The sequence below is a fragment of the Esox lucius genome, chromosome 15 (genome assembly GCF_011004845.1).
Source record: "Esox lucius isolate fEsoLuc1 chromosome 15, fEsoLuc1.pri, whole genome shotgun sequence".
Lineage (NCBI taxonomy): Eukaryota > Metazoa > Chordata > Actinopteri > Esociformes > Esocidae > Esox > Esox lucius.
Window position 1 is genome coordinate 23,930,586 of NC_047583.1, and position 21,761 is coordinate 23,952,346.

Here is a 21,761-nt window from a genome sequence, read left to right on the forward strand (position 1 = left end):
CCCTTGTCCTTGTCCCACTCCTCTCCCTTGTCCTTGTCCTTGTCCCACTCCTCTCCCTTGTCCTTGTCCCACTTCTCTCCCTTGTCCTTGTCCTTGTCCCACTCCTCTCCCTTGTCCTTGTCCCACTCCTCTCCCTTGTCCTTGTCCCAGTCCTCTCCCTTGTCCTGGTACTCGTCTTCCTCTCCGTCGTGCAGGCATTTTTTTCTTTCTTTCTTTCTTTCTTTCTTTCTTTCTTTCTTTGTGTTGCTCCATATTGTTCCTTTTCCACACAATATCAGCCCAAAGAGTACTCTTTTAGAACATATGATCATGCGATTGAAAGAACCTCAACACCTGAGTGTGCTTCCTAGATGGGAATCAGCTGTGATTTATATATTTGCATAACTTCAATAAGCTGTTTCTCATTAGCAATGGAATAAGATACAGGGAATATATTTGTGTTTCAATTCACAATATAAACAGCTGTTTACCTTGACTTTAGCCTGTAAGGTTAGGTTTAGAACATGGTGTTATCTGTTCTGACATACAGTGTGAAAGCATTTGTAAATTTGACTGTAAAATTACATTGTTTTGGTCTTGGTTGAGCTTGTGTGTAAAAGAAGTTCAAGCATTTTAAATTTGTGTTAACTGTATGCATTTTGTGTCAAAGCAACAAGAAATGTGTTAATTGTATAGCCTACAAAGATGGATGTTGTGCTAGCCATGTTAAGAGTTTAGGAAACTTGTTAAATGTATTGAAAAAACTGTCATAGCGATTGTAAAAAACTGTAAAATCGCGTTTTACCGCGGACTACTATTTTGAAGGCAAAATCCGAAAACCGGAAGTCTTATTGTTGCTACGGAATCTCTAATATTGCCAATAGGGTCTAACTGCAGCTTGCACCAGTCGCTCAGGCCGCGCCCCCCGCTCACGCCGCGCCCCCCGCTCACGCCGCGCCCCCCGCTCACGCCGCGCCCCTTTGTTTTCTTTTCCTTCAAAATAAAAGCCCCCTTCTTTTTTTGGTTGTACAAAAAATTTATTTATAATTGTGTTTTTCTGGGATGGAACTACAGAATGCAATTAAAAAAACAAACAGTTCATGTTGTATTGGATTAGTTTTTGTATTTGCTAATGTATAATAAATTGAACTGCAAACAACAAAACTATTTATTTAGAAGTAAGCAAAAACACATGACAATAAATAATAAGTCTTAATAAGTGGATGTGGATGTAAGTTATGTACTATGTGACAGTACTGTCACAGTGGGCTGGTCACAAGAGGACTAGAAGGCTCTCTCTGGGTCGAAGCACTGAAAGAAAAATCCTCTACTGCAGTTTACATGTGATTCCAAAGGACTTTATGCTGATCAGTATCTGTACGTAGATGTAGGCCCTTTAATCCTGTGGGTATGGAAATGTCAGACTGTCTGTCTTATTATATTAACAAATGATAAATGTACAGCACTGGGTAGAAATCATATTGGTGCAATGCATTCAATAAACCGGATCACCAGTTGTACACACGATCTCCCCAGTGTTCAGAAATGGACTCAATATTCAGAGGATTTGAATTTTATTCCACATTGAACAGGATGTTATTAAAACCAAAAAAGCATAAAGTAGACTCTCAATAGATGTTAGTTTTAACATTTTTAAAATTATACAAAAAGTTCACCCAAAGGTTGTTTAAACATATGACATCTCTTTTTTGCCATAACCAATTAATTAACAGTCTGTAATAACACTGGAGAATTCAAAATTCAATCCCAAGTTTCCAGCCACAAATTGTCACGGGGGCCTGCAGCTTGAAAAACACCCAGCTGGCTCAGGGTTGTCTGCCAACAGTTAGTATACGTGTCCGTTCTCACTGAAAGAGAAAATAAGTAAATAAATGTAGCAAATACATATTCAATTATTTTTTCCCCCACACCCCTTTGTTACACACAAACACCTTATTTTTACCTATTGCATTTGGCGGCTAAAGTGATCGCAGTAACCTGGATGTGGGTCTTCTGAGTAAACTGCTTCAAGTACACCCCTTTGTCCTGTTCTAACATATCCTGTAAAAGAAAAAGAAAAAACAGAATGATGATTATACTGACCAGTGACCACTAGACTCAGGATGTGGTCTAAGCGTAGTTATGACATCAATACTGAGTATAATGACATAGATTCAAATCCATCCAGTGTTAAGATGTTTACCAGGTGTGCAGTTTTTGAAAAGCATTCCACATTCACGACAGGTGTCCATGGAGTACATGGTGTAGAATTATTTTCTTTAGGACTCAGAAAACCTGCTCCATGTAGCGACACCTGTGAAAAACAAATTATCAATCAAAAGTGAACATTTCTAAAAGGTTAGTGAAAACACACGTGAGGTACTCAAGTATTGTATACCACAGCACCCTTTATTTAAACACTTAGTGTCAAGCCACTGAAAATGTGCCCGTCTCCTGAAGGAGTCAGTGGACCCACAAGAGCCAATCTTAAGTATGCCTTATCTCCTTCCTGTAGTACCACTTCATTTAGGATTACAGAAAGCACACATGTTGGTAACTGTAAAATACAGGTCAGGCAAAATCAAGCATAGTAAAGACAACACACTGACTACACTATTGCCTGTACAAATGGCAACAATCATAGCATAGCAGAAATATGAAAATTAACAATTATTGGTGAGAACATCTATCATAACGCATTGCCCTGATATTGATATGACTGTACTAAGGGATGTATAAGCATGTGACAGGGCAATTATTGTGCATAAGGTGCTCTATAGTGTGTGTCATGGTGGTAGTGCAAATAAGTCCAATAGTGCAAGGATAAAGGGAGGTGTTGTGCCATGTTTATTGGCTAATATAGCCAGTAAAAAGTGTAAGCAGTAAGTAAACATTACCTCCAATATGATGCACCTGTCATCCTTTTCTAATCGAAACCTTTTGAGGAAAATGATATTATATAAAAAAAGAAAATTATATAATAAAAAAAAAACGTAAGGTTGTTTTATATATATAAAACAACCTTACGTTTTTTTTTATATATAAAACAACCTTACGTTTTTTTTTATGAATTAATCAAGACCGGATAAGGCCACTGGGTGTCCTCTGCCATCATCATGCTCACCTCATGTTCCCTCTTGCTGACCTTTGGGACCCTGTATATCGGCTGCAGTGAACCTTGGAGCAATGCTCTGGCCTCATTAGTCCAGTATGCAAACCTCTGTCCATGGCTTTTGAGTAAGATATTAGTAAAATAATAAAAAAAGTAAACTAATGTAGAAGCAATGTATTGTAGGAAGTAACATCTAGAGTTGTCTTACCCGTCAATCTGGAACCGTTCCATTAGACTAATGCACCACCATTTTCGGATGCTTGCCATGTCCCTCTAAAAGAAATAGAATATTTAAGTTGAGGAGGAATGTTCATGTTCGGTCACAAATCACTATTTGTCTGCAAACCATTGGCATGTCAATTACAGCAGAGTACAAAAAGTTATAGAGCCATGTTAAATAGTCCCACAAACAGTTCTTTGATGTGTGGTTAATACTGTAGTGCAAAGTACTTTATAGATCATGCTTAGTTAGACTTCTGGAAATTGTAAACAATTAACCAAAGTCAATGTCATGTTAGGGTGGATTTAAGTTCCTCTTATACTTGCTCCTATGTGAGAAGAACAATAATGAACCAAAATGGAGCCTCTGTGCTCAGGCTGAGTGCATACTGTAAAGTGTAAAAGGCAAAGATCTGTGAGGTTATATCATTTTCAGATAATAAAAAAAAAAATAACCCAAAAACCTTTAATCAGAGACTAAAAAGCAATTTACCATCAACATTAAGATGCCACAAGAATTTACAGTAGTTTGATGAGGGAAACCCTGCAACAATTGGGCAAAGTGTTAAATAAGCAATATAAAAGTTTTTGGGTCAAATCAGAAATATAGACATGTGCATCCAGGTACATAAGTTGTTGGAGAGATGCACCTCAATGTCTTTGCCAAATTTAGTTGTCCACTGGCCCAGTGCAATGTGATGAGCTAAGTCACTGTCAAAATCAATCAAAATTACAAATTACACACCTTATACTTGTAATAGTATCAAAAAACTGAAGACAATTCATATTACTCGATTCCCTTATATTCAAAATACCACTGTATGCTATTGAAATAGAAGAGTTACAATAGCCACCCACAGGGCTTAAACAAAATAAACTAACTTATATAGCCATTGAACAAGGCTAAACATTAAAACAGCCTTTGAACAAGGCTTTACTTTCATGCTTATGGAATCCAAATACAAATCATAGTACCCTGTTGCAGACCTGTTGGTTGTGAATTTTGTTATTGGCCAAATCTGGACAATCTGTACCTGCATTTTTGGAGTACTATGAATTCTATAGGATTTCAATACTGAACAAGCCCCAGAACAGGGCTGATTTTTGTCATGTTACGAAACCTAAAGATGGTATGGTAACAACGGTTGCAAAAGCCAAAAATATCATGCGAAGTACCTCACTCAAACTAACACACACACACACACACACACACTACGCTAGCATACATGTGCATACACATAGGTATTTTAAGCTGACGTTAGCATACTTTTAAAACACCCTTTTAACTATAAGCAATCGTCAACCTGAAATCAATAGCTATCGGTAGTAGCCTAATATAAATTTTAAACAAACCGTAACGGGCTAAATAACTCCATATTGCTATTATCAGTAACTTACCAGGTGCTTCCCGGGAGTTGTTGCCGCCATGACTCAATATGGCAATATGGTCCATCTGCGTCTTGTAAACAAACCGTACATGTCTGAAAGTCGGAAGTTGCGTGCCAGCGGGGGCGCGGCGTGAGCGGGCGCGGCGTGAGCAGGGGGACTGGCGTGAGCGACTGCTGCAAGCTGCAGTTGGACCCTTCTCAATGTTGCCAGCATGACGCTAATGAAGCCTGCCTGTGACAAGATGGCCACCGGTGATGCCGGAAGTGACTGCGCCTTGAGACGTCTAGCCTTTAAATAAGATGTCTATGGTCGCAACTCTCTTTTTCAATGGCTCTGGCCCCACCTAGCCCCGGTGTAGCCGTGCCTGCACAACCAGTCGTGTAAACATGGGCCAGTCTGCAGCTTATAACATTTAAAATAAAAAATCTTATATGTAATAAAACTACAAACCATATTTGCGCATGGGTTTGATACGCGCTTGTAGAGTCCTAAACCAATGATAAATAGCAGAGAATCGCAGTTCAATGCTATTTAGCTGTTACGAAAATACACCTGATACCCATTTTCATAAGCGTGGGAATAACTGGGGTACGTACGGAAATAATAATCAATCAGTGCAGCCAGGCCTGATTTCAAGCAATACCTTGACACATGGTTTACGTTATGAATTAGTTAGACTACTCTATATTAATAGTCAACAGTCACACACAAATGTCACTTCAACCCGTGAATGGCAATCAGAGTAAGTTTAAGCTTTACCCATTTAACTGTTGGTCTGACGGCCAAAAACGATTTTTATATGCAACCTCACCTGTAAATCGACCCACCCAAACACATTTTTGCCCGCACACGTTCATTAAAAATAGCCCAATTGATCTAGAAAATACCCCATTTGGGCGTGGCCACAGGCGGTGGGGATGTATTCTGTACCTCAATAAAGGCATGCCCACTGTGAAGCATTTTCAATTGTTAACCCTGGTTCCTTAGTTGTCTAAATCTACCTTTACGTGGTATCTGACAAACTTGTTTTAAGGTTCAGCTGCTACTGTTGTATTTACATGTAGACTGGCCATTATTTGTTTTTCCTGCTCTATCCAAGTAATTGAGGCATTTTCATTCTGCAAAAACAAAAAATATTTAGTTGTACCTGCATTTGTACAATATAAACTATTTGACAAAACGTAAAACAGTCACTATTTCGTAAAACAGCTAAATAGGGAGGCCCCTACCAGAATTTTGCCAATACGAACTCTGTTTGACAAAAAGTTGAATATCTAGGCTACAGTACCCAATGGCATCAGTCGTTTTCTTGTGGTTCTTAAACATTTGCAAGTCTTATCTCTACCACCTAGTGGAAAAGATTATACAAGCACCCAAAGCCCATACTGGGAGAGAAAAAACATACCCCTATGGGTGAATATGTAACAATGATGTCATTTTCTGATGTACTTTACTAAGCCCATGTTTCCTGGACCTCAAGTAATCAAGTTTTTCTTTTTGACCTAGCACTCACCCACTTGATTTACTAATCAACCTATCAAGTCTTTAATTTGAATCAGGTGTGTGTTTTTCTTTTTGCCCTACCACTCACACACCTGATTCAAAATAAAGACTTGCTAAGTTGATTAGTCAATCAAGTGGGTGAGTGCTCAGGCAAAAACAAAAACCTGCACCCCTTGGGGTCCCCAGGAACAGGATTGGGAAACATATTACTTGAAGAAAAAAAAAACACCACAAAGTTAATTAGTCACTTCAAAATGTTGGGAAACTCCTTTATTCGAAGATTGTAATCATTTTATGCATTTCCACACAAAGAATTGATTGGTCTGGTCTAGTAGAAGTACAGAATATGATAGTCATAGATAAGAGCAGAGGACCCAATCTTCTGTATGTTTCTGTTTAATCTCTAGGTTGCGGGACTCATTCATATAACCTGATAGAAATGACTAGAATGGTCAAGCCTATGACTGGAACCAACAGTTAGATATTAGATAGAGATGATATCCACAGATGTTAGGGTGATATCACAGTGGACATCCAGCATCTTGATCGACGCGAGGTCATGAATGCGATTTTTGAAATCGATGAATTGAATGTTGTTCACTGCCACCTTAAACTCCATGTCAGTGCACATGATCTTCATCTGTAAAAACACCGGACCACAAATATAGAGAGAATAAGATCTTGAAAGCCATTGTTCTTTCAAATCCCTGATTGTCTGAACAGGTAGATATATTACTCACCTCAAAAGGATTTCCCTGAATAAATGGGAAGTAGGTGTTGTGTCTCTCCTCTTTGCCCCAGCGACCTCCTATCATACTGTTACACACAATCGTTTTCTTGCCCATTTCATCGAAGCGGGGGTTGACATGTAGGGCAATGTCATTTCCTTTGGACAAGTTCAATGCGAACCTACAGGAAGATAATAAGTGTTTGTTACAGATGCAAATAACATGACAGCTCAAGTGCCAATCTGTTTGTCCCATCATGCCACCTTCTTGCCAGTCATTTTCATACTAAATAATTTGTTTGGCATGAGAATGAGCAATGGTGTTGGCACAAACAGATCTGGGCCCAGGCTAATAACATGGTGGTAAACCTAGGACTTTGTGAGGTTTGCATCAATACTGCACTTAAATGGTAGTTTGGACTCAAGTCTGACAACAGAAGCATGTTTTGTGAGGAACTAGTGTTGTGCGAGCCCTCATAAGCCCAGGGAGGTTTCCATGGGGGTCTTTGAGATTGTGGCCATATTTACTGTACGTTGGTTAGTAGTTCTTATAATTTCCATTGTACTGAACGTCACAGGTATTTTGTTATTTACTCATCCATTGTCCTTACGAGTGAAAATGTAATCACTCTTTTGGGATTACAGTATACATTCCTCTGTCCAAGAGGGCCCCCATTGATTTCAATTTAACAGCAGCCTAGTTTTTTTTAACTATCCACATGTAATTATGCTTACATTTTCTGGTCAAATATCCATTAGTCTTTGTTCACCCAGCAAGCAGGGTTCATTCTAAAGACCAGTGGACCATTATACAACCTCCAGACATTCAAAGGGCCGTCCTAGTGACAGTTGTTTTGTTTGCACAGTAAATCCTGGAGGAGATACTAACGGATCACAAATTCTGAAGAACAAAAGGGCCAACCGCACTTTGATTAGTCATTATACTCGAAGAACTAGCCTGGTCACAGATCTGTTAGTGTTATCAACCCAACACATTATCATGCTAGACATTATTCACAACAGAATAGATCTTCACAATTTACCACAAACCCCGTAAACAATATTATGCAGTGAAAACTGACTTTTTGGCATTCGGCTTAACCATTCCTTTAACGGTGATGGTCATCCCATTGTAGCAGCCCCTAGGCAGGTAATGTTTCTGTGGGACACTCTGTTGGGGAAATAAAAATGAGTTTGATAAAAATAGTTAATTTTGGTCCACCCAGAGCATCAGCAAGCTACAGGAGAAAGATCATGGGGATGAGAGAGACATGGTTGCTCCTGTGTACACATTGAATGCATCCACATTTCTCCTTTATGTTAGATGAATGGATAGTCTTTGCACCAAAATAATATGATAGATTATTAAGAAGATTTCCACTTACATTCATTTTATCTGAAAAAGATTAAGAGATTTTGATTAGAATAAATGTTTTGTAATTTATTTACAACTACAGTTTATTATAAACTATTGCAGTGGTATTAGGGCCTACAGGATAGTTTCACAATAACAGAAGGATGCAGAGACTAAATGGAAGGCATGACTTGATTTTGACTGAGTAGGCCAGGAGATGCTGCAATGAAGTAAGGCCTTATCCAAAATTGGACATTCGGGAGGAAAAACGCTGACTTGGGCCATCTGCCAGTACAGGTCGACTTACTCATGGAGACAGACCAGTCAAAACACGAATGTTACTCACCTGAATTCTAAAAACAAACACAACATGCATCCGGACCAGATTAATTAAGTAGTCAAGCCCAGGGAAGCGGCAGGCCACCCAAAAGGCAAAAAAAACTCAACAGCAATTGATTTATGGGCAGGAGGGACAAGCAAGAAGGGACTCTGGTCTGCATATTGACCAAACAAATTAAATGCTGCGCAATATTTTTATTCTTCAGAACTGGATGAAAGATTTAGGAAATTACAAAGGAATAAATAAAATCTGTGAATCTTCCAAAACAGAGATTTACAGGAATTTCGCAACCCTATACCCTCACCCCACCCATTTAGAATTTCTACATCTAGACCAGCACACATTAATAGCTTCAAAAGTAGACTAGTCAAGGTATTCATGTCAGTATACATTTGAACATTTGCATAGTTCCTAGACGTAACTAACAATTATAATGATCATAATTAGGAAAAAGAAGATTCCCCATTTTAGCTCTATTTACATTTGTAAATCTGCAAATCGTCGAGTAAAATTACAGAGACATGTTAAAACTGAGGAACTGCAATAAAAGCATGAAGAAAATATCGAACAAGAAATTACACAGGGCAACAGGTAGGCAGAGGATCGTTTGACGTGTCTAGAATGTCTGTCGTGCCTGGAGGAAACACGCAGTATATTACTGCAAAGAGAGTTTGTAAGAATGTTCACAGCCTCGTGGAAAGTTAGGGATAATATGAATGGCAGGTCTGTATTTTCTGTAAAACCTCTAGTGTCCTGTTTTGCGCTTACACTGATTACATGAGCAAGCAATTATTCATTCAGATCTTTGATATGACATTGAAATGTAGCCTAGTTGTAGTGAATGTTGACATACGTTTGGAAAACAATATGGCAAAAAAAGTGTTTCCTGGTATAAGGAACGTCCTTTTTTGCTCTCCTACATGAAAGCAACCGTCAATGTGCCCATTCCTGCAAATCAATCGTATTGCAATGAATGCATGAATACATATAAACAGCTGCAAAATGTATTAACCAACCAACTGTATTTATTGACGTACCTTGTGAATCAATAACCCTTGTTACAACTGCATAGGTAAGCTCCAGTTGACAGAGGGATGTGTATCAGGGCATTTATAGACTAACAATGTTTTCCCACAAGGCAACAGGTGATTTCTTTCACCCCCTAGTTCCTTTACAGGAGACACACCTAAAGTTCCGAGCTTAGAGGTAGCTTTTACACCAGAGGTCTCAAACCGGTTCCACGGAGGGCCGAGTGTCTGCAGGTTTTCGCTCTCACCTTGTACTTGATTGACTAATTAGGTCACTAATTGATTCGTTTGTACCCCCACCTGGTTGTTTAGGTCTGAACTGGGAACCAATTTAAAGGAAAACCCAAAAACCTGCAGACACATGGCCCTCCGTGGAACCGGTTTGTGACCTCTGTTTTACAGGGTCGTTCTTGATTTACCATTGGATTTTTGTAAATAATCTATAAAGTAAAAAAATCTATATTCGTAAAATTACTTTAATGAAATATATTTACATTCTAACGATTATGCTAGATTAATACACTGCTCCAAAAAAATAAGGGAACACTTAAATCACACATCCGGTCTCGATGAGCAAAATATATTTAAGATCAAAATCTTCAAGTGTCTTAAGCAAACTGGAGGCCAGCGGTTGGGATAGAACTCCACGGGCAGCCGTTCAAATTAACGAAACAACCGTTCAATTGAACAATAAAAAGTATTTTTAACTTAGGCAAAGGCTCATTGTACGATTTCATTTTTGTTTATCATTACAATCAAAAATCAACTATTACATGAATTATTTTAGACGTACCATGTTTACAGGTATCTGTTACAAACATCTTTATAATGCTATTGTCTTGGTCTATTTTTCTGCACATTTTAGAGTGGCCTTTTATTGTGGCCAGCCTAAGGCACACCTGTGCAATAACCACGCTGTCTGATTAGCATCTTGATATGTGACACCTGTGACATGGATGGATTAGCAAAGGAGAAGTGCTCATTAACACAGATTTGTGAATGATATTTGAGAGAAATAGGCCTTTTGTATACATAGAGAACGTCTTAGATATTTGAGTTCAGCTCATGATAAATGGAGGCAAAAACAAAAGTGTTGCGTTTATAATTTTGTTCAGTGTACATAATCATTGTAATGAATGACATGGTCTGTTTTCATCTGCACCAATGAAGCCAACTCCAATGGTCTAGCTAAATTTAGTTAGGCTAGCAAAACCTCTCTTGTTAAACATATATCATTAGCTAAATTAATAACAAAGTTAAGGAGAAGATCACACCCATCAAACCTTCTCCACAGCAACCCAGGCTGTCAATGGTGGATCCTTTAAACAGTAGGAATGGTTTGCCTGGCATTGGGAAAAAGATTATACAGCTCTGGACAAAATTAAGAGACCGCTGCACCTTTTTCTTTCCTTTCCAAAAAAAAGTTGAAAAGGAAGGTTTTGAGTGAGGAACAGAAGGGTTAAAATGAAGAGACAACAGCAAATTGAACGCTTCTGTTCCTCACTCAAAACTTTCCTTCTCAACTTTTTTGGAAAGGAAAGAAAAAGGTGCAGTAGTCTCTTAATTTTTTATTACATTTATTATTATTACATTTGTCACAAGATTCTGTGTTATACTGACGTCACTACGTTACACTGACCACCCATACAACCAATGATAATTTAGGTCAATTAGCACTCAACTTCGCTTTGACAATGAATAATTTCTTCTCCTTCACCTGCCAAACATTTTCATTATTAACCTGTAACCTAATCTAATATACAGATAGCTGTCTGTACATTTGTACGCTTTCGTTTTGGTAGCAGTGTGTGTAAGGGGATGTATTCTTCATAAAGTATACTGCATAGTACACATCCCCAATGTTCTGCTTTTGGAAGGGATGTCGCTGTTTTAAATTATGTAAATAACACAGCAAGTCCTGTATATGGGTCACAAGTGCCTAAGACTTGCAGTTGTTTGCATACCTTTGTTTTCCATGTTTTGTGAGGTGATCTAAACACTCATGGGCTGTGAAAGTAGAAAATGTAATCGACTTGTCCTTGCTCCATAGAATTCCCAGTGTTAGCTGCCATGTTTTAACAATATTTTACCTGCCAGGCTTTCAGAGCAATCATGTGAGGGTTGGATTCAAACGGAAAATCAAAGTAAACAATTGGAATCACAGGCACTTGCCTGAATTTCATCACAGCAAGGATATCTCCCCAGACCATCAATGACCTACCACCAAACCAGTCATGTTGGATGATGTTGCAGACAGCATAACAGCTGCATGGTGCTGGGCTGTGAACACAGGTCCCACTAGAGGACATCGGGCCTTCATGACACCGTCATGGAGTCAGTTTCTGACAGTTTGCTCAGAAACATGCACACCAGTAGCTGGAGGTCATTTTGTAGGGTTCTGGTAGTGCTCCTCCTGTTCCTCCTTGCACAAAAGAGCAGATACTGGTCCTGCTGCTATGGCTTATGGGTGTGGGTGTAGGTATGGTAGGAATGTTGTCTAACAGTTATGTTAATGTTAAAGGGCAACACATTTGGAATGACAGCTCTGGTTACCATGGACACAGGGTAAAGGTTTGTTACAGGGATTAGCTTTTTTTTCTACTAATTGTATATTTGGAGTCTTTTTATAAGGCTCTCAACGATTGTTGAGGAATCTAGTCAATTCGTGAACTGCAAAAGTGCCTGGAAAATATTGCTCCAGGCACTTTTACAGTGTGTAGATAACAAAAACAGAAAATACACCAGGATTTGTCTTACGTTCTGCTACCCCTTCTCATATAACATCTGAGAATGAGCCAGGTGATGAGTCATCATATCATTCAGGCCCCCACCCTGCTTTTCTTCCCAGCGCAGTGCCAGGCACAACTAACACATACCCACTATGTATACACAAACATATTTCATGAAGCTTTACATTAACACACGTTACACCCTAGTATTTCAGCTGTATTCGTTGCACCTTGTTGACCATCAGAGTATGTGTTCGATCATATGTCAGAGTATGTGTATGATGCATATCAGACTCAGAACCACCTTTTATTGCCAAGTTAATTCACACTCCAAGTGGTAGACACTATTGAGAAACAAAATACACTACACTGATACAGTGTAGATTTTGTGCATCTATTTGCAGGGCGATGAGCACAAGTTTTGAGTGCAGATTTTTGGGTAACAGTTTAACGTGGCTTAACGCGGTGACCATAGCCTAATTAGTCTGTAAGTCTTGCTGAGGACCTCAGCATAGTGAAAGAAACAATTCCAAATATATTATTTTTGTCATGTTTGAAAAAACTTGGGTGACCAGGTTACTACAGGAGTAGTGGGTGATTATCTTTTCTGGACTGCAGTTACACTGTGTTATGAAAGACCTATAGAAAATAGGTGCCAGTGACACTTTCTGCAGACTGTACAATACATTCCAGTTTCCCTCTGCAGCAGGTCGATGCAGACCAAGACTAGATGTTGAGGAAGGAGGTGACGAGGGACTCTACAATTGATTCTTATATCTAGATGTTTTGTTTTTTCACCTTCTGTAAAATTGCCTTAACAGTTAATGAGATATCGTCCTCGCCATTGGCAGTTTATTGATATATTGCATAGCAGACAGAGTGGTCAGCACACTTCAGAGCTGTATTACCTTTCTGTTGCTAGTCCCTGCCATGACCTGTCTATCACTTCATTATTGACTCCAGGCATATTTTTTCTGAGGATTTCAATTACAGATCCTAAAAATAACTGTAATAGGATTAAGATAAAATCACATCCACTTTAAGGTTGATTTACTCAGAATTTATTCTTGAACTTACACCATTTCTAGGAATGGGACCAGTGTTGGACAAGAGCTAAAAGAAACAGCCATGCTCTGGTTCCTGTAGTATAAAACACAGTATCAAATCCCATCTGGAGCTGTCGATAGAGTAGAAAGGCTTAGTAGCTACAATGTTTACAATGTCTTTATCATTTTAGAAACTGTCAACTTAGCCTATTATCTCAATTTGTCATAGGTCTCGGTTTTTCTGCATATTGCCTCCTGATTTAAAAAATGGTGTCCTTTTCTGGAAAACCCTGACATTTTGGGATAATTATTCTCTCCTAGGGAGAATCCTTTAGATGTCCTTGCTAGTAGGCCCACTACTACCAGCTGTGGAAAACCATGGCCAAATCAAGACCCACCACCAGAACAATTTTATTTTTATTTTTAAGTGTCTTTTAAGATTGTGAAAAGCTCTATATTATATATAGAGAATTTATTATGAATAAATGTATTATTAGTGAAGTACAGATGGCATAAATTCATGAAGGAATGTCATGATATAAGAATAACAGGGATGGTAAACAGTTTAAACACTAGATGGCACTATAATCCTTCAAATGACTTTAAGATGACACTTGAGCAATTAGCGGAATACTTTTCCCACTCAAATTCCTTTTGCATTGAAATTTGGATCTATGTAACTTCACAGTGATTCGATGCTGCTCAGTGTTTGTCGTTATTATCTTCACCGTCTTTATAATGTAAGAACATCCTGCATTAATACCCTCTGTATGTACAGTAAATTGCAATGTCCTGCACACGACAGAGGTACAACCACAGATTAGGGTGCATTGTAACAACAACATACTCAAACAAACATTTCCTTCCCACCCAATGACAACATTGTGGACACCAAACCTCCTCCCATGATGTATTGACCACCCTTACCTATTGTTGAGTGACTCACTGTATCACTCCTCTGTGCTCTCAATTTATTAAAACAAAGTCCATGTTTTAACATAACAGTGCAAGTACGCCATTTTACAGCATGTGCAATAGGATTCATGCATGTCTGTACCGACACATGCAGAACGGTTCAAGGTATTTCTGCAACCTGGGAATGATTCACCATGAATGTCATCTTTGGATGCTACTTTCAGACCGGTTGTCAAAGCAGAACATGTACAGAAAGAGGATGGCTGCGTCTGGAATGACTCACTATTATCTAGGGCACTATGTCGGACCAAAACCCTATGGGCCCTGGTAAAAGTAGTGCGCTACATAGGGAGTAGGTTGTCGTTTAAGACGCCAACACCGTAGGAGTGGTTCACCAAGAAAAGCAGCAACATTGCCTAAATAGAGGACTGTCTTGTCTTGTCTGTACCATAATAGAAACACGGTTATTGCCGTGAAACCTCCTTCGGCCCTTTAAACTGAAAGAGCCAGTGTCTGTTAGCTTCCTCCCAACACCGGAAGAAAACACACTGCGTTCCAAGATATAGATCACATCTAGACACATCATTTCCGTCTGTCTATTAAACTAATGATGGGAATAGCATGTTTGTTTAAAGCTGTTTTAGTGCCCCTTTGGCCATGGGCATCCCACCTGGCACCCTGTCACCTATTTTAGGCACTGGAATAAAGAATACGGAGGGCACTAAATAAAGAATAGGGTGCCATTTGTGGCTCAGCCAGTGTGTGACCACAAAAGGCCCCTAACAAGCCCCGTCTAATTGCTTGGCTGAGATCTCGCTTCCATCTACACGACAGGAATCTACACAGAAAACGTTGCTTCGTTTCCATTCTCCTGCCATAGCCGGCTGATGATAAGCATCAGGTCCTCCAGAGTGGAAGACAGAGACAGAAATAGAGGGGGGGTGAGAGAGAAAGAAGAACGCGCGTGAGTGCGTGCCTGTGCCCGTTCTAGAGTGCTTGCGTGTGACTTGGCAGGGGGTGGAATACGCCAGGAGTTCGGTTGGCCATTTCCACGGCACAGAAAGGTCCTTGTATACATACGGCCCCAACTCCTGTAAATACAGCGAGCGGTCTCTCTCACTGCTGGCCGCATGCGCCCCCTGGAATTCCTCTTTGTTTTACTTGGAGGTTATTCAAGGGAGTCATGTGTCCTTGCAGTCAGTCAGTCAGTCCGTCAGTTATCCCAACAGTGTGATTCCCCCTGGTTTCTCAGTTCAGTCTATCCAGCCAGGCAGCTGGGAAAAGCGTCCTGACCCCACAGTGCGACCCAAGACAAAGCGTTTTTATTTGGTTTTTGCAGAACCTAACTCTTAGCTTTGCTGCGCTCGGATCAATAACCCCCTGACACACTGTTCTCTCTATATCCGCTGTCTAGTAGCACAGTAGCCTACATGTTTGTCCCAGTTGCCAGTGTGTGCTTTTGTGCAAATTCATTGTCAGATGAAGCTGTAACATTTTGCTGGCTTGACAATGACACCAATTGACAAGAACAAGCAACAGAGCTGGGGTCAGGCTGGTAGAGCGACTGGGGAGTTTAGGAGGGCAGTGTGGTAGGGGAACAATAGCAGTGCGGTCCCTAAACAAAAATGGCCTGCAACCAAAGACTGAGCCTTGTGATTCTGCTGCACAGAACATTATTACATGTTCCGTCAGGAATTGGGATGAGGGGTTCTACTAAATGCTGGTTTAATCTAATGCTCAGCTACTCTGCTTCACTGTTGGCAAAATGTGGACTAATGACAAAAGCAGAGCTCTGGTTCTTTCAGCGAGGAGGCAAGAGGGGGAACCCGCAAAATAAAGGGAACGATCATTGTAACTGCAAACTGGGGACCGGACAAATACCAAGGTCGAATGGTACAGTCATCAAACACATTAGTTTGGCTTTTGTCTGGGCCAGTACTCACAGTGCATTATTCATTTGCATAGCATCTAACCTAAAACCAGAATGAGCCTCCACTGCTCATATTATCTCTATGCTTTTGCACAGTCTGCAAGTCACTTAATCACACAGGCCGCTTTAATAGAGGGGAGAACAGTCAAGTCAGCCTACTCTTCCTGGCCCAAGCGTTGCATCAGGAGCTGCCTCATCAGAACATGGCTGTATGTAATGAATGTTATTGCCGTGGTGTTCTCCACTTGGCCCCAGAGGTAATGAACGGCTCCCAACACACACTGGGTGCCGCAGTCAACTCAATTATACATGCTGTGCGGTCTCTGTCGGCGTGGAAACGTAGACCGCACCTCAGGTTTTGGTTATTGCTGCGTGTTGTTGAAACAGGTAGAAGAGCTCCAGGAGGGATGGACTCCAGTTTGAATGGCCCGTGAAGCTCACCTGACATTTCCATTGGACAATTGTGGAGAAACAGTGACAAACTGCCCAGGCATCTGCGGAGACATGTTAAGGTTTAGGTGATATGTCAGCACAATCCTGTGCTAGCTAAACCTTCCTGAGTTTCGCAGTGATTTCAAGACTGAAGGATTTAATTGTGTTTTTTTCATGACACTCGGCAAAAAACTATACAGGCACCATTTATGGTCTTACACATGCTTATTATGTATTTAATTAGCATTTGGTGGATGTAACAGAGATGTGTCTCAAGGGAAGAACCACAGATCGTTCAAAACAGTATCATTAGCGCTGTTGAAAAAATAATTGATTGCAATTATTTGTATTTACAAAAAATTATTTAAGGGTATTTGGAAAGTCTTCATCTTTAATACTTTCATTGATAATAGATTTGGTTTGATTCAAGTGGAAAAACATTGGGGTTGACTTGTTTTCATGAGACTAGACATTTATTTAACAGATGTGAAGTTCTGCTCGGTTATTCAACCAACTGCTGACATCAAAGGAAATCTAACGTTACCATATTTTGACTATTTGTGTGCTAATTTTTATCCATTTTAAATACCCTGTACTTAAAGTTACTGCTTAAAAATAGAACCACATTTTTCCTGAAGAAAAATATCAAAGAGTTTTTTTTTTTAAGTTAAAGATGTTTTGGAAGATTTACTTTTTGGCATCTGATTAAGGTAATATTTCTATTAGAAACAATATCAGATCAACTATCAAACATGGTATGTCTAGGATTTTGTCACACTCTCCTGTGTTTAAAACCTTTTGTTTTAACAAGCGCTGAATGATAAAACTACCACCACAATCATTTATTCCTGAGCTTCACTACTCTCCATATGAATGGGTGATATTTACGCATCGCCGCACAAACACACAGAAAGCAAGCTGTCCGGCAAAAACAATGAGGACAACCACAGCATAACACATAAACACACAAGAACAGAAATAAATCGGACCTGATTAAGCTGGTCTGGACTGAGATCAAATCCTAATTTATTAGTACTATATGCCCCAAGCTTGCACAATGCAACACTCATTGAGCATTTATATGTTTGAATTAAAACCATCTTAACCTAATATGGCTGGGACAGCGGACAGGGGTGTATCAATGCAAGCCCAGAATCTAGACCACTATAATTATGATGTCATATTCTTGATTTCAATCCTGCTGGATCTTTCTCAGTGTTCACCAGTGCCAGACGTTAGCTGTCAGAGGCACATTTAACCCAATGCTGCCTGGAGAAAAAAATACAATGAGGCTTGTGTGTGTGTGTGTGTGTGTGTGTGTGTTTGTGCCTGCGCGGTTTCATGTGCGATGGACACAGAGAGAGGGAGCGACCCAGCAGATCCAAGCCTGACTAATGTCAAGACGGTTGATTGTAGTGTCACTCAGGAGGGCAGGCAGCTCTGACATTGGCCCACTGTGTGTCTTGCAAATGAAGGGAAAAAAACACGGAACAAGCGCTTCTCCTGAATCGTGGGCATATCAATGGGAATGTGACTTTGCAAGGTCAACTATTCCACAAAGTAATACTGTCTTGGACAGATTAGAGATAAATATATGTTTGCAGTGTTTATTATATTTTCATAAACATAATGGTTTTATTATTGTTATCAAATTTCTCTGTGTATTTTGTTTATACCTAAGCAGATGAATAGATAAATCCCTCATCTAACACGAAAGGTTTCTATAATATAACAACCTGATGGATGTCAGTTTAATGTTACCACACCAGTCTCTTATAAAAGTTGCAAAAAAATATTATATTGCCAATATACCATGGCTAAGAGCTGTTCTTGGGCATAGTTCATTGTGGAGTGCCTGAACACTGCTCTTAGCTGTGGTGTATTGGAAATATATTGGAAAGATACTACAAACCAAAAGTAATGCCTTATATACTGGTTACCAACACAATTAGAAAAGTTATACAGTCTCATATACCACATCTATCAGTCAATCAGCATTCAGAATCCAAACCACCCAGTTTATAAAATAGTATAATAGTGTTCAATCCAGTTACCATAGCTACCTCACAGCGTGGCCCTGGGCTGTCTTTATATGGGCTCTGAGCACTAGCATAATCGATTGAATTATATATCCGTGTATCGCATCAACCGACTCACTGCTGTGCAAAAGACCCCACATTGTCTTAAGAAATCACGTTTCTATTGACTGAGGCCTGTCCCAGAAATGAACCCTAATCCCCAAACTGCGAAGGCGACCAAATGTTCACCCATCAGTCTCTGCCTCGCTGCTCCGTTCTGAGAGATTATGCCCCCGACGCAGGGGCCTTGTGAGCGGGAGGGAGGCTGCGATGCGACACAGAAACATAGTGTCCAACCCGCTTCATGTCCCTGCTAGTGTAGGGCTTCAGTAACAGAGTGATAGGCCCTTGTTTCCTCTGCTCTGGGTAGTGTGTGTCTCTTGTCTGTATGTGTCTCCTGTTTGTGTGCATGCCTCACTGCAGGGGATGTGTGTATTTACGAAGTGTGCATGTGTGTATTTTACGCATTGTTTCTTTGTACCATACATTGTGTTCATGTGGTTGAGGAGTTGGCTGTATGTCTGGATTTGCATTGCAGCAATGTGCGCATGTTCCTTTAAGCTGTGGACCTGAACAAGGTCATTGTTCCTTTAAGCTGAGGATGCATGACTGCACTGCCCACTCATCTGATCTAGCAGCCCCTCATAGATATGCTGAACAAACTCCCCCACAATCTATTCATTCTGATAGGCCTGCCTCTGGCTCTTTATGGAGAAAAACCCCAAAATAAAATAACTGTCATTGCTAGCTTTTCGCTGTAGCCTTAAAAGGCTACTGATCCGCCATTTTATGGCAGCGCTCACAGAAATTGATAACGGGCCTCATTATCACTCATTGCCAGTAATATCGCTGGGATGTACCGCATACACAGGAATCCTTACCTCAGTGTGTGTGTGTCTGTGTGTGATTAGCTGGGTACATGTGTTTGTGTGTGTTTTTCATCCAGCGTAGGGTCAGTCGACAAGTTCACTCCCTGGGTATGATGAGTCACCCGGGCTGTTGTTCGCCCGTCCTTGGAAGACGGGAGTCCAATTTAATTACTCACAGAAGACTGGCTGCTCCCCTCTCGTCTCCACAACAGAAACATGTAGGCACTAATTGCAATCAAACTCGCAACAGACTAATAATAAAACCATGACCGTGGTATAATGCATCTGAACATGAGAGGAGCTCTCCGGTGCACTGATTAGTACGGGTATAAAAGGGAAAAGCAGAGGTAATTAGTATTGGATTAGTTATTCTAGTATGGTGAGTAGTGATTGGATAAAACGTCAGTATAGTATCTGGTGATTGGCCAACACATTGATCAAGACAGATATTGTGGAAGCACTGGTCCAAATAATCAGCCTGTAGCAGGGAATCATTTAATTGTTTAATCCATACCGATACAATGTTCTGGTTGGCTAACCCGTTTTCATGCTGATTTGAATCAAGGCCTATCTCTAGTTGACTTCAGGGCCTTTTTTCTCCGTGGAGGGCCTAAACTAGGAACATTTGGATTCTAATCCTATAGTCTGTGATCATTCAAGGTTATCTTTGAATGATTCACCAAATTAATAAACATAGGCTTTTTATTCCATGTTCTCACAAGGCCAGTGATGTGTACAGCTGTTGATATTGTCTTTATCATCATCATCTCAAGATGTGGTTTGCTTGGTTGTATGCTTGGTATGAAAACTTACCCACAATGCAATCCCTGAACACCATCAATAAATACCCAGTGGCTGAGGAATCTGATTTTTTCCTGTATATTTAGTCCTTCAAACCCAAGATTCAAAGGTTCCCAAAGCATTTGCACATGTGGATTATGTTAAACAGCACACTGAATTTTGCATTTGTGTAACAACCTATGTCCTGCTCCCGTCCTGTCTATTTGTATTTAATAAAATCTATCTGATTAACACCAACTGCTCTGAACTTTTGAACACTGTCAGAAGTCAGAAGGAAAGGAATTCAATTTTTTTTTATTTCACATTATTATTCATGACTCAATGTGGTCCCTTTGATCAGTTGTGACCCGACTCTATTAACTTGTTCTCTACAAGTAGGACAAAAACAATGGCCGTATTTGAGAGGATAATATATAATGGGAAAAGAAAATGTTTGTGATCTGTCAGCCAGTAGTTGTCTGCAGCCAGTTTGATCCCCTGAAACATTGAATATATGTAGTGAATAAAGATCAGCTCCCAAGACAGAATAAAGACTGCGTAAAAAGTTTGCAGCCACGGCTTAAAAAATATTGCTTGATTCGTCACCTGAAGCTTCCTGTTGATTTTTTATTTTACACATATGCAAAGAGAAGCTCCTTTAAAATCCATCATACATCTTCAGGAGATCCTCTTCCTCTAATGTTGTTTTATCTCGGTGCTAGCACTTTGTCTGAGCTCTCAGACAGACCAGCCTTACGATAACAGTTGCAAGTCTCATCAGTGCTAGTGATGTAGTCTGCTGATTGCACCTCGATGCCAGGTCAAGAAATCAAAAAGAAATAGGCTTGGCTATCTCGAGCAACTTGACCCTGTCTGTCTGCAGCAGTTTAAAAGGGTTTTAATCTTTAGGACTGAAGACGGGGCAGGTTTGACGTTTGGAATTCCTGGGGAGCTTGAATTTGTGCGACCTCAGAGACATTGGATGTAATACAATGATACTTTTTTGGTGGTTCACAAGCGTTTTTCTTGATCCTGATCCTGTCATTTCTTTGAAAGACCTCTTTCTCACATACATTCCTAACCTTTCCTTCTGCACTCAGCTTGCCTTGCATGGGAGCATATTTCTAAATTGAAGTCAGATCATTATCGTTAAAGTGAAGAGGTAAGATGTATTCCCCATCTCCTTCTCCCATGCCATTGTTTATGAGTTGGTGATTATTTGATTATACGTTTAAGACCAAAAGGAAAAGAAAACGCCTGTAGTTCAACTTCATCATAGTATAACTGTTAAGGAATTAAACATGATTGAATGTGTCACAAAGAAAACATTT

The 21,761-nt window shown here is 39.9% G+C and overlaps 1 protein-coding gene and 2 long non-coding RNA genes across 4 annotated transcripts; all 3 read right to left on the reverse strand.

Moving 5' to 3' along the window:
• Positions 1–1,536: 1,536 nt before the first annotated feature.
• LOC114840970 lies at positions 1,537–2,294 on the reverse strand. The gene is made up of 3 exons (XR_003782960.2): positions 2,183–2,294; positions 1,943–2,040; positions 1,537–1,847 (listed from the first exon to the last, which is right to left on the reverse strand). It is a non-coding gene; the product is annotated as an uncharacterized LOC114840970 (long non-coding RNA).
• Positions 2,295–2,435: 141 nt separating this feature from the next.
• LOC114840957 lies at positions 2,436–4,889 on the reverse strand. The gene is made up of 5 exons (XR_003782945.2): positions 4,709–4,889; positions 3,300–3,364; positions 3,104–3,209; positions 2,877–2,916; positions 2,436–2,536 (listed from the first exon to the last, which is right to left on the reverse strand). It is a non-coding gene; the product is annotated as an uncharacterized LOC114840957 (long non-coding RNA).
• Positions 4,890–6,445: 1,556 nt separating this feature from the next.
• Positions 6,446–9,754, reverse strand: LOC105008717 (galectin-3-like). 2 transcript variants are annotated; one of them, XM_029125637.2, is made up of 6 exons: positions 9,661–9,709; positions 8,579–8,636; positions 8,315–8,326; positions 8,012–8,100; positions 6,943–7,111; positions 6,446–6,842 (listed from the first exon to the last, which is right to left on the reverse strand). In XM_029125637.2, exons 3-6 carry the CDS (start codon positions 8,318–8,320, stop codon positions 6,687–6,689), a joined length of 420 nt encoding a protein of 139 aa, XP_028981470.1. In that variant the 5' UTR covers positions 8,321–8,326; positions 8,579–8,636; positions 9,661–9,709; the 3' UTR covers positions 6,446–6,686. The 2 variants fall into 2 exon arrangements, with proteins under 2 accessions (XP_028981470.1, XP_028981469.1); XM_029125636.2 differs by lacking the exon at positions 8,579–8,636 and having other exon boundaries at positions 8,315–8,325; positions 9,661–9,754.
• Between the last annotated feature and the right edge of the window lie 12,007 nt (positions 9,755–21,761).